The sequence below is a fragment of the Haplochromis burtoni genome, unplaced genomic scaffold, assembly GCF_018398535.1.
Source record: "Haplochromis burtoni strain Fernald_Lab_line unplaced genomic scaffold, NCSU_Asbu1 Contig_350, whole genome shotgun sequence".
Lineage (NCBI taxonomy): Eukaryota > Metazoa > Chordata > Actinopteri > Cichliformes > Cichlidae > Haplochromis > Haplochromis burtoni.
In genome coordinates this window covers 130,492-142,744 of record NW_024582711.1, presented here as the reverse complement: position 1 = coordinate 142,744, position 12,253 = coordinate 130,492, and the positions used below count along the sequence as shown (strand labels likewise).

The 12,253-nt window shown below is 42.7% G+C and overlaps 1 protein-coding gene across 2 annotated transcripts in view; it reads left to right on the top strand.

Annotated features, from left to right (window-relative positions):
• furinb (furin (paired basic amino acid cleaving enzyme) b) overlaps nt 1-11,006 on the top strand; it is a 93,475-nt gene extending 82,469 nt beyond the window's left edge. For both annotated transcript variants that reach the window (XM_005942814.3, XM_005942815.3), the window contains exons 10-16: nt 454-554; nt 2,092-2,195; nt 5,375-5,492; nt 5,720-5,899; nt 6,114-6,241; nt 6,843-6,971; nt 8,011-11,006. In XM_005942814.3, the coding sequence (XP_005942876.1) occupies nt 454-554; nt 2,092-2,195; nt 5,375-5,492; nt 5,720-5,899; nt 6,114-6,241; nt 6,843-6,971; nt 8,011-8,717 (1,467 nt within the window). In that variant the 3' untranslated portion in view covers nt 8,718-11,006. The remainder of the gene's footprint in view (nt 1-453; nt 555-2,091; nt 2,196-5,374; nt 5,493-5,719; nt 5,900-6,113; nt 6,242-6,842; nt 6,972-8,010) is intronic.
• Nucleotides 11,007-12,253: the final 1,247 nt, after the last annotated feature.

Below are 12,253 nucleotides of genomic sequence, written 5' to 3'. Positions count from 1 at the left end.
GAATCTGTCTCTAACCTTCATAGACCACCTTGCCTTTGGCTTCTTTGTCATTTCTGACATGTCCTCATCGTGACCCAGACAGCCCTCATTAGCTTTCTGGCACTTGCAGAGACCAAGAGGAGAGATGTATGTGGAGTGCTAACATACTCTGTCTCACCACAGCTTGACCTGGCTGGGCTGATTTGGCTGACCTTCATTACCCCAGGCGTGACCCCTTGGCAGGGATCCACAGACCTGAGACTGAACCACCTACTAATTCTCTCCTTCTCCTCTTTTCCATCGCACGTAGCTGTGGGGAGAGCTCCTATTGTCCGCGGCCCTCATCTGTCTAGCTCTTAGTTTCTCTGCCTGGGAGCTTCACTCATGTTGAAGTGGGAAACTCAATGTGTCAAATCAACTATGTCTGTCCTCCTGTACTTATTTACACTTTCTCTCTATCTGCTTGTCTCTAAGGTGACCACCGACCTGAGGCAAAAATGCACAGACTCTCACACGGGGACGTCCGCGTCAGCACCGCTCGCTGCTGGGATCATCGCTCTGGCTCTGGAGGCCAAGTGAGTGCCCCTGTATCATCTGTTTCTACATTAGGGAATCAGAAATGTAAAGCTTTTTTTTTTACTTTATGCTACTGTTAACTTAGTTTATTATGATCCACTGCGTGCTACATGTGGGAGTATGTGCGTGGACTCACGTCTGTAAATGCGCAGACGTCTCTGGGAAGGCGGCGTTGGCCTAAATCCCAGCCAAGAAATTCTTTCCACTCCAGATTAAGCTTTTGATAATTGGTTAATTAGTGAGACAAATCAGCAGCTGCAGCCCACACAGACATCTGAATACCTGTAGGGCCCATGGTGAAGATTTTAAACCGGTGAATGTCTCTCATTATTGCTCACTCAGGACTCCAGGTGTCAGAATCCAAGTTTCTGTCAGCAGCTCTAATGTGTTCCCCATTATCTTGAGTCATATCTTGCATGTGTTAAGTCAGTTTTATCAGTAAGCAGTGCTTTACTGTGCATAATTCTCCTCCTTTCCACATTAGTGATTTGCTGACAGCTGTCAAATCAATCCAGTAGTACCACACAGCCAAGTTTCAGTTCTGGTATGCTCAGCGTCTCTGGTTTAACACCGCACAAGAGTCAGTATTTATCAGTGTATAGCCCCCCCCCCACTCCTCCTGAAGCCCCTCCTGACAGGCAGCTGTAATAACAGGGTAGCTAGTTTATCAGTCTGGGACCGCACTGGAATTCACAGAGATGGAATCATTTAATAGGCAGAGTGTTTTGGCTTTCTGGTGTTTTATTATTTTATTATTTTCTCCTTCGCTCTTGGCTGAGGTGACATTGAGTGGATCGGAGGATCTTGTCCATTAATAACACATGAGAGGATGTGAGATGTGAATGCTGATGTGGAGGTTGGCGGAGGTGATGCACCACAGTGCAATTCCGTGTTTCTATTTCTGACAACTGTGGTGTTGCTCTCGGTAAAGCTCTGTGATTATCTTAACCCACAGAGCAGTTTTTCTTAGTGGTGACTTAAAGGATTCTCTGTTGGATACTTACAGCTAGACCCCTTAATAAATCTATATGAAGGGGAAAAAAATTACTGAGCTTCAACTATGTTGGAGGTGACCCTGTCCCCAACTCACAGAACCTATTAGAAACTATCATTACAGATAGGCATAGACTGTCCTCCACGGTTTTGTTTTACAGTGTTCCCTGACCTTTCAACATGATGTACCTTTAATGCTGGTATTTTACGCCCATGTTAAAACCTTTATGTGAGTCCATAGCTTTGTTTTAGTTGAGTGGCATATCCCTCAGGGTTCCCTCCACCTCTCAGTGTAGTATTTCAACACTGTACGGTTGTTCTCACTGTATATGCTCAGATGGATCACATTTCAGGTCTTTTTACAGTCTTCTGACCTTTTCCGTGTCCCATTGCTGCTCACATTTCCCGGCCTGTATTGTTGTACAGTTGAGGTCATCAAAACCTGACATTTCTCATAATGTGCATAATAGGAAGGTATTAGCCTCACCTATTACATGAGAGAATGTAAATGTGATTATATTTCTTTCTTCCCTGTCTGCGCAGTATGAACTTAACCTGGAGGGATATGCAGCACCTGGTGGTGAGAACATCCCAGCCCGGGCGTCTCAGCGCTGGTGACTGGAAGACCAACGGAGTGGGGCGCAGAGGTAAAAACTCAATACAGTTATTAGACAAATCAAGAGCAGGTGGTAACATGTGGAGTTGTGTCTATGCCTCAATAATGAGTACAAATGGAAAGTTCACTAAAGCGCTCTTTTGAAAATGCCTTGCTTGAGAGCGCTTTGGACGGCTTTGGTTGCTATGATATGGAATATGTGCAGATGTGTTACAAGTACCTACCTGGCTGCTGCTTAACTGGTAAACGCTTGGTGAACTAAATGTATCTCCAAGCATTATTTTTATAGTAATGTCGCAGCAGTCCAGGGAAACAGGTCTGTTACACACACATGCATACTTGGAGCAGCAGAAATATTAGTTTCTCTTACACTGTTGTTCAACTTTGTTGAACAAGTAAGCTGTGATGGTTGATCAGTATAATATGTGTCTTTCCCTCCAGATGGCAGTATAGCCCAGGCAAGGGATGAGCATTTATTAGCAATTATTTACATTTTTCTCGAGTAAATTTAAATTTTCATATCTGTTTAGAAAGCTACCCTAAGATTCTGGTTATTACAACTCTTAGCACTTGGTATTTCTTTGCTATTTCTGCGCTATTTCCATGCCAGAGTGGATTGATGCCCAGTTTCCCAATAACATGCATTTTTTTCTGATTCAAGTTAAGTAACCAAGTAACTGTGAGATTGTGTTAAAATTATCATATTTTTGATCAGTTTGCTATTCCTATGCAGTGCAGACTACTGAATTTAACAAAAAATTTAACAGAAAAATTGAAATGAAAATACTTAGTTATTTAACACTTTTCCTGTCATGCATAATGTTGTAAGCAAAATATTAATTATCGGGTTAAAGAAAAGAAAATGCAGAAAACAAAGATGTGAATGGCTATGGTGGCCCTCATGGAGCCATTGAATACCATAGGTTGTACTGATGAAGTGTGAGCTACCATGTACATGTGGACAAGAACTGATAACATGAACTAACATATTTTTAAACAAATTATATCCCTAATTGTTTATAATGCATACATTTTAGTTTGTTATGCAAAGAACTTGAACAAATAGAAATCTCTTCTCTGCTCAAAGGAAGGTTTTGTCTTGCTTGTTACAGACTTGGTCCATTACTTAACACGACCTGGCTCAAAGGTTTGTGGCCTAGTTGGTGCCGAGTTTAAGGCAGGCCAATCCGATAGGCTGAGACACTGGGTGGGTATATCAGGGTCTGCTTTGGAGTGGTTCAAATCTTATTTGTGTGAACAATCGTTCTCTGGGGCTACCTCTATGTACAGATCCTCTTCTGTTTCTCTTACCTATGGTGTGCCGCAAGGTTCTGTTTTAGGACCTTTATTGGTTTTGTTGTATTTACTCCCTCTTCAGCAAACCTTCTGAGCACGTTTATGGACATTTCTTATCACTGCTATGCAGATGATATTCAGTTATATATCTCCTTTAAGCCACAAGATGTTTCCAAGCTACAGATTTTGCATATACTCCATTAGAGGTTGGATGGCTGATAATTTTCTTCAACTTAATGAGAAGAAAAAAAAGTCCTTGTTTGTGCTCCCGATAAATTTGCGCCCATGGTTTTGGAAAATCTAGGTCCTCTTGCTAAATTTGCCAAACCTTCTATCAGGAATCTTGGTGTAACTTTTGACTCAGCTCTGACTTTGGACGCTCATGTTAAATCTCTGCTTCGCTCCTGTTTTTATTATTTATGAAACAATGCTGAGTCTTATTGTGTCACGCTCTGAACTAGAAATGATCATACATGCATTTGTTTCATCTCGTTTGGACTAGACCAAGTCTTCCAAGTACTCTCATGTTACACTCCTGCTGATCCAGCTGCACTGGCTCCCCATTAAAGTCAGAGTTCACTTTAAGATTATGACTTTTACATTCAGGGCTTTGCATGGACAAGCACCAACATACATCAGAGATTTCTTACATCCATACATCCCCAACAGGTCCCTGAGGTCATGTGATCAGGGCTTGCTGGTTGTCCATCACACAAGGCTAAATAATTAAAGATGACAGAGCTTTTGTAGCTGTGGCCCCCAGACTCTGGAACTATCTCCCTTTGAGTTTGAGATCTGTTGACTGAGTGGTTTCTTTTAAAAAAAAGAAGAAGAAGAAGTTAAAAACTCATCTTTTTAAACTTGATTTTATGTTTTTGGCTTCAGTGAAGCACTTTGTGATTTTATCTTGAAAGATACTATATAAATAAAATTTTATATTACTTACTTATACTTTACTTAGATGAATACATTCAGAATTTCTAGTTCATTTCTTGTGTTCTGCTTTAAGAATAAACATAAATGTTTGTCTTTAGGTTTCATGCACTTAGCGTCTAGTTCATAGATGCTCAATTAGTCCTTTTTAAAAAGTAAAACTTGTTTCTATTCGATTAAAGCAGCAATGTTGGCATTCTGTTAGAAACAGTCACACTGGCCAACAGCCAGAAACAGACTTTGAAGAACAACCTGCATTATCTTTTCTGCTAAAGTGTACTTCCTACCAAACTGACACGCATGAACATGCTATGTTTTGCAGCTTATCTTGTTGGAACAGCCGTGAAACATTTACCCAGAAAGTTTTCTGTTGGCATTAGTTTGCAGGGTAGATACTGTAGCCGATAAACATACATACAGATCTTCATTTAGGTGATGGTGTGGTCCCAGCTACACACTGTTTGTCTGCGGCCTGTAGGCTAAAGAATTAGTCTGACTTTGTCTTCCATTCCCTGCCAAGGTTCAGTCTGCCAGCTGCTGTCGTTCAGCCACAGAAAGCCATCTGAGACATAGAGAAACTTTTCTGACATTGCCCCAAAGACCCTTTCCCTCCTTTTTAATGATAAAAAAAAGAAAATATGATAGGCTGGATAAACCTGTTTATATTATTACTGACTGTCGGTGACAGTTGGACTATTAAATCCTTGCTGTTTTTAATCAAATTTATGGTAAATGGTAAATGGCCTGTATTTGTATAGCGCTTTACTAGTCCCTAAGGACCCCAAAGCACTTTACACATCCAGTCACCCACCCATTCACACACACATTCACACACTGGTTTATGTTCTCAGGCACAGATGAAGTATTGCTGTAGAGAGGATTGTTTGATTGTCATTTCTGTCACTCTGTGCTGCTATCTCATAACCACCACCCACAAAACTGCCATCCGCTACCTATCCCTCCATTTTGTTTCCTCCACAGTGAGTCATTCGTACGGTTATGGGCTCCTGGATACAGGTGCTCTGGTGGCGTTGGCACAGAATTGGACATCAGTGGGACCGCAGCACCAGTGTGTTAACACGATGCTTTCAGAACCAAGGTTAGAAGGATGACTTAGAGCATGTGTGTGTGGGTTTGTCTGTAAAAAGAGTTTCACCATTATTACAAAGACTTCCTGTTCTATCATATCTCTGACCCTGATGGATGTCGCTGCATTCTCCTCCAAGCCGGGGAGGTCGCTTAAGTTTAAAGCACAGTGCTGTTCGGTGTCCATTTCTGCTTCCACACAACATTAACCACTCTGCCCGCCACTTGTCAAACCTGCAGAGACATCGGGAACAAACTGGTGTTCAGCAAGAGCGTGGATGCCTGCTGGGGACGACCAGAGCATGTCAGCTCCCTGGAACACGTTCAGGCTCGCCTCACTCTCTCCTACAACCAGAGAGGAAAATTGGCCATTCATCTCATCAGCCCGCTGGGTACACACTCCACCCTGCTGTTCCCCAGGTACACAGTAAAAAAACAGGACAACAGCAGCCAGGTCCTAATATAAATCTCTCTTTTTCTGTGCCACACACAGACAAATAATGTGCGTGTCCCTCGGTTTTACTTCGGCACACATGCTCCCAGAGGCGTATTCTCTGAGACAAATACTCAGAGTATGCCTGCTTTCAGATGCAGGGAAAAAACACCAACATGTCCTCTCTTTTTATTTATTCAGGCCCAATGACTTCTCCTCAGAGGGTTTCAATGATTGGGCCTTTATGACCACACACTCATGGGACGAAGACCCTCAAGGAGAGTGGACCCTGGAGATAGAAAATGTAGCACCTAATGGACGTGACTATGGTAACCGAACTCATCTTCATTAATTGCCCGGACTGGTCACATCACATCAAACCTTCTTCCGTTCCAGCATTATCTTATGTATTTCCATGCTTCTCTTAGTAGCCTCTCTGCAGTTCTTCCTTTTCTCTCCTTTTCTAACGGTCTATAATAGTTTTGGTTCCAGCAGAGAGGCACTTAGAAACTGCTCCAGATTAAAAGTTAAGAGTCTCTGGGCAGAGAACGATTCTTCTGCAAGAAAGTCTTTGGCAACTATTTGATTATCAAAACTTCAGTGTCTTGAGAATGTTTTTCTTTCCAACAACTGGGCTGCACTTTAGCTCTAAAAGCAAATGGCAGCACACTGACAGAAAGAGTTGCCATGTTTTCCAGTAGATTTGTTTTCTCTGAGCAGCAGAGGGAAACGAGAGAAACACCTCTCTTTCTCTGCTGCTGTTGATCCTCCTCCACTGTTGTTTGGGCCACTCACATCACTCGTTTCCTGTCTTTCCACCCCCATATCCTCTTCTCAGCCAGTTCACTCTGTTCCCTCTTTGAGAAGTGCTAAATTGATATTCTCTTTCACCACTTACACCTCCACTCTCTCTGCCTCTGTTCTCCTCAGGTGTTTTGAGTCAATTCACCCTCATCCTGTGGGGTACTGGGCCCAGCATAGTCAACCCCTCGTCCCCTGACTTCCCTCGGCCGTCCAACAACAGCTGCAAGACATTCGATGCCCAGCAGATCTGTATCGGTGAGATCGATCGGCCTTTCACTGTCACGCATGAGCCACTTAGGTTGAATAGATTCATTTGTATTGGCGCCGGCATACAGTCGTTGTTACCAAACAGGCTTTGGGTCAGACTGTGTTGAGCATTTCAGTTTGTGAAAAGTGAATGTTGTGAATACAAATTGGCAATTTACAAGCCTCTTGCGCATCTGTTTATGTGCGCACAATGAATACGCACGTTGCCATATGTCATATCAAAGAGTGGAACGTATTGCGAGCAGCAGGGGAGATTTAAACTGCGCCAGTGCCTCAGGTGCATGTTGTCAGCAAGGATGACTTCCTCAGTGAAAAGCAGACGAAGTCAAAAATTATTTTATGTTTCGAGTCAGGCGCTTTCCTCTTAATCATTTTAGACATTTCAAAAATTTCAGTAAAATCAACATTACAGTTATTACTGCTTCTTTTATTTCATTTCCTCAGTTGCCTGCTAATTTCCCTCAAATTAAGTCTAAGGTTCTGACTGCAGAAACCAACAAAGGACAAAAGGAGGAAATACTGAAATAATTGTTAACACTTATTTTTTTGCCTGTTTGTGTTCTTTTGTAAATTAGCTGTCTTAGGGTAGAATATATTTCATATTTATTTATGGTTTTTATAGACTAAAGACACTTTATAGCTTCTTTATCTCATTAACAAGTAAGAAATGTAGTTCCAATTAATTACATGCAGTGACATAGATATGGACTGTAATTAATCCCACACTGGTGAAATTCACTTGTGTGCAGGGGACAGGGTGAAAAAGATGTATTAGAAAAATAAAAATAGGAAAAATGGTGTACAAAAAAATGCCAAAATACTATACTGTGAACAAATGATTACTATATACAGTAAAAATACACAGTGCAGTGGGAGTGATAATAATACACAAATATATATATTTTTTTTTTAAACAGTGTTTGACGGTATGTGGTTCAAAGTTCAGAAATCATTTGTAGGTCTTATTTTCATTGTGTTTTTGACATAAACGCCCTCTTGACTAATTAATCTGCCCCTCTCCATCCAGAGTGCAGCCCTGGCTTCTCCCTCTTCCTGCAGGGTTGTGTGAAGTTGTGTCCGCCAGGCTTCACGTCGGGGCAGCAGCTCCTCAACCTCTCTCTGGAGAACTGGGTAGATTTGTCCTCCGTCCAGGCGTGCCTGCCCTGCAATCCTGCCTGTCTCACTTGCTCTGGCACCGGGCCTGCAGATTGCCTGTCCTGCCCTCCTCACAGCCATCTGGTCTTCACCTCCTGTTTGCACCAGAACCAAGTCCAGCGAAAATCCCCTCTAACTGGAGGACTCCAGGGTGACGGAGCGCAGCCAGAAGGTGCGAGTCCAGCAGCAGCAGACCACGACAGCAAAGTAGCTGAGGAATCCCCAGGGCTCATTGTAGCTCCGTCCACTCAACTCCCCGCCGTCGTGGCCCTTCTCAGCTGTGCCTTCATCCTGGCTGCCTTCGTCGGGGTCTTCTTCTTGCTGCAGTTACGCTCAGGTGGCGCTTCTGCCTGGAGGACCAAATTGCCCTCTGGATTTTCAGAGACGAACGGGGTGCGGGTGGGCTTTGGTTTTGGCTTCCGGCAAGGACGGGAGAGAAAGGCAAGGATATGCTACAAAGGAATCCCCACTGTGTGGGCAGATGAGGACATGATTGCCTACGAGTCTGAATCAGACAGCGAGGAAGTGGACGGTCACAGCGAGAGAACAGCTTTTATTAAGACGCAGAGCTCAATCTAGCTGAAGCTGCATCTGCTGTTGTGATGTCTGACACGACGACAGGTCTGACTGCACGGAGCTGATTCGTGAAGCAGAATCGCACAGGTTCAGAAAAACACAAAGCGCAGGCCTTACTGTCCCATCAGCACCCCATCCAAACGCAAAAGAGCCAATCAATTTTTTCTTGTATTTATTTGCTACAAGCTTCACGTGTATTTTCATGTATTTTATCTTTTATTTGATTGATGTCAGTTGTATTGATAAGCTTTGTCACCATTTAAATGTGTTATGCAACTAATTTACTTTGGAAATATTTTTCAGAGTGCTTTCCAGAAAATGAGTACTACCACACCCTTAAAGCTTGGATACCTAACAGGAGAGAGTTAGAGACAGAATGGTCTAATATTAAGCAGCAGAGACCAAGATATCCTGAGTTTTGAAGGGGCACGACCATGACGTTGCGCAACTCCACCTAGAATAAATAAACATACCTTATTTAAATTTGGCAACAATGCAGTGCATTCAGCGCAACTGCTATTTTTGATCAGCCACTAGAATTCTCCTTCTGACCGCCTGTGCGTCTGTGACGGTTGCTGTATCTCCGCCACTTATTAAAAAAATAAATTAAAAAATGGCGCTTTAATTAGAATTGTAATTTTGCAGAAGAGTGCAAACTCAAAATTATTCTGTGGCCATATGCTGCAGGCGTGCAAAGGCAAACAAGGAAGATTAGAATATTTTGGCTTTTATTGGAATATTTTCTCTCTGATGCCTCGGGATATTAAAGCATTACAGAGACAAGGGTGACAAAATCACAGTCCACACCACCAGGAAAGTGTTCCTGTGCTCGTGGTTGTGTTCGCGGCTTGATGCAGCGCCTTCGGGCACTTCCACTGAAAAGTGCATTCTGGTGTTTTGTGTTGTAGTTTGTAACCCTTTGCTCTCATCACTGTGGATGATCTTTTATGTGACATCCTGGTCAGTTTGAGAGGGAAGTTGTTTACTCGAGGCATTTGAGGTCGCGATGAATCTGCCGAGACACATGTGATGAAAAGGGCAGCTCCAGGGAGTGACTTAAGAAAAAAAATAGTGGGAGTGCTGGAAGCACTCGAGAAGGTCAAGCTGACCTTGAAGGGGAGCTCAAATTCAGGTTGGGTATAGTTTTTGCTTTTTATAGACAAAGTTGCAAACTTTTGATTGCATTTGTAGGTCAAGGCCCCAAATCGATGAATACTAGTGTCGAACTGAATATCTGTAAATTTCAAACTATATATCTGCACTTGGTAATGCATGGTTCCTGACGGGGAGAAAAAAACAGCGCCCCCTAGCATAAAAACTAATCAGAACTCGGAGTAACCTTGATGGAATCACAGTAGTTAATTATTCAGGCTTAGCAAAGCACCTCCAGAAGTAAAGGCCTTATTCAGAGGCTGAGAAGCACATGTGCCAAGCAGTGTGTAGAAATGTGTGGATTGGCCCTTTACTCCATTACTTTATCTAAGGCATATCTAATTTGTCTCAACTACAAACATCAGGCCTCTACTTCAGGTGGACTCCTAATATATTGCTGTTGTTATCTTTCATCAGAGACCTGACAGATTGCAGGCCAGGGGTTATAAAGTTGACTCGCTGTTCATTAATGCTAAGAAAAACTTTAAATTGAGGATTTCTGCAGCGCGCTGGGACAGCATAATAAAACATCCCCGCAGGTTGTTTGATAAGCAGGAAACTGTGGAGGATGCTCTGTTTTCAATCAAGCCTCAGTGGGAATTTCCACTGCAGCGCAGACACCAGAGATGGTACATCAATCACACAGAAATGTGCCGAATTACAGTGAGCAGCACTGTTTTTTAATGACATTAACCACTCGGCCCAAAAGCTGCTTGGCTAACCTTGTGAAGCATTGTGCCACTTGGTTACTGCGGGTGAGAAACAATATAATTCTCTCTTCATTTTCCCCCCAGAGTGTGCTTTATATTGATTTTGGGGCTTCTCTTTCAGAACATCTTCATCAAAGTGAAGCGTCCTCCCTTTCTGCTGTGAACACCAAACATAAAAGGACAAATTCATGCTTTATATTCTCTCTATAACGACGTAGACTTGCAGTTACGTGGCCAAATCAAAGCCTTTGGATCGAAAAGACCAGAATGGCTAGTGATTAAAAAAAATCAGAAGATAATGATTCAATTTTCTATGTTTGTTTTTATTTTTAATCCTTTTTTTTTTTACTATTTAACTGATGATGGATGTTATGTGTTGAGATAAATTTCATGCTGGATTAATTAAAAAAAAAAGTTTGGCTGTTGTAAACCATGTCTGTTTTTTACTGCCAGGGTTGAAACCTTTTATAGTTTTTTTAATGCATCTTAAATTCAGCCCCTGACAAACAAACATCCCAGAGAGAGCAGATGGTTCCTCGCTTCTTCATGGTCATATATCAGTGTTGCCGCTGCGTTTCCTTCACTCCTGGCATTGAGCTTTAACAGAGTGCCAGCCTTCTTTTTTCCTGCCTGCCATCCAGTTGCAGCAGTGAGCAAAGCTGCCAAGAACGCCTTCAAGAAACTGTTCCCTCAAGCTTCTGCGTAGCGGGCCCCTTAAAGTTTAAATTAATATAAATGGAGGTTTGTATGCATGGGGGAAAACACCAGGCGGGCGGCGGCAGCAGCTTTGTTCATTAGCAGCTGCCCCCCCTCTCTACAGAGGTGCAGGTAACTGGGTTCATGGGTAAAGGTACATTCATTTTGTGGCCCATAATTAGATCTGCCGGGAGAACTCGCTGCACAATTCAGCACTTCCTGCATGTCATGTTTTGCATTTTAAATACAAACCAATTGCGTGTGCAAATTGTTTTGTAGATTTTTTTTTTTTTTTTTTATCTTTTGGAAAAAGTGGATGAATTTGAAAGCCCTTTGTCTCCATCAGTCACACCGCCATTACTCGTGTGTAGGAGTGGGTATTTTGTTTGTCCTTTTTTTTCCCCCCCACACCTTGCCCTTTAGCTTGTAGTAATTAGCTGCCATGTACTGCGACAATGCTGTCTACTAACTAGACTTGGCAACAGTACACATTCCCTTAATTAAAACGGGACTCACGAATCAGCTCCTCATTAGTTGATTTCACAATATAATGCTCTGGACTCAGGGCCTCATTATTCCAGCAGGTCATGTTATCTGTGCTGTTGCTGAACATCATAAAGTCACCCGTCATATCCCCCCCCCCCCTTCCAAAATGCGAGGAGAGGCACCATTTTTCCAGATCCCTGATCCATTTTTATGTAGCAGCAGCAAAGAAGCATTTTATGTTCGACTCCTGCTCGCTGCTGTCAACCATACCATCAACACCTTCACCTCAAAGTGGTAAACATGGGAAAACTTCCTGCTGCTTTTAACTACATGTGAGTTGAAGTGTAAACTTTAATGCTCGCCTTGACAGATATGCCGAGCGGGAGACCGACTGCTGACAAGTGAAGCATTGGACAGTCTAAGAGGGTTGATATGCCGCTGCACTTCTCTGACTGACAGCATCCACAGACATTTACACCGACTCAATGTTGCCCC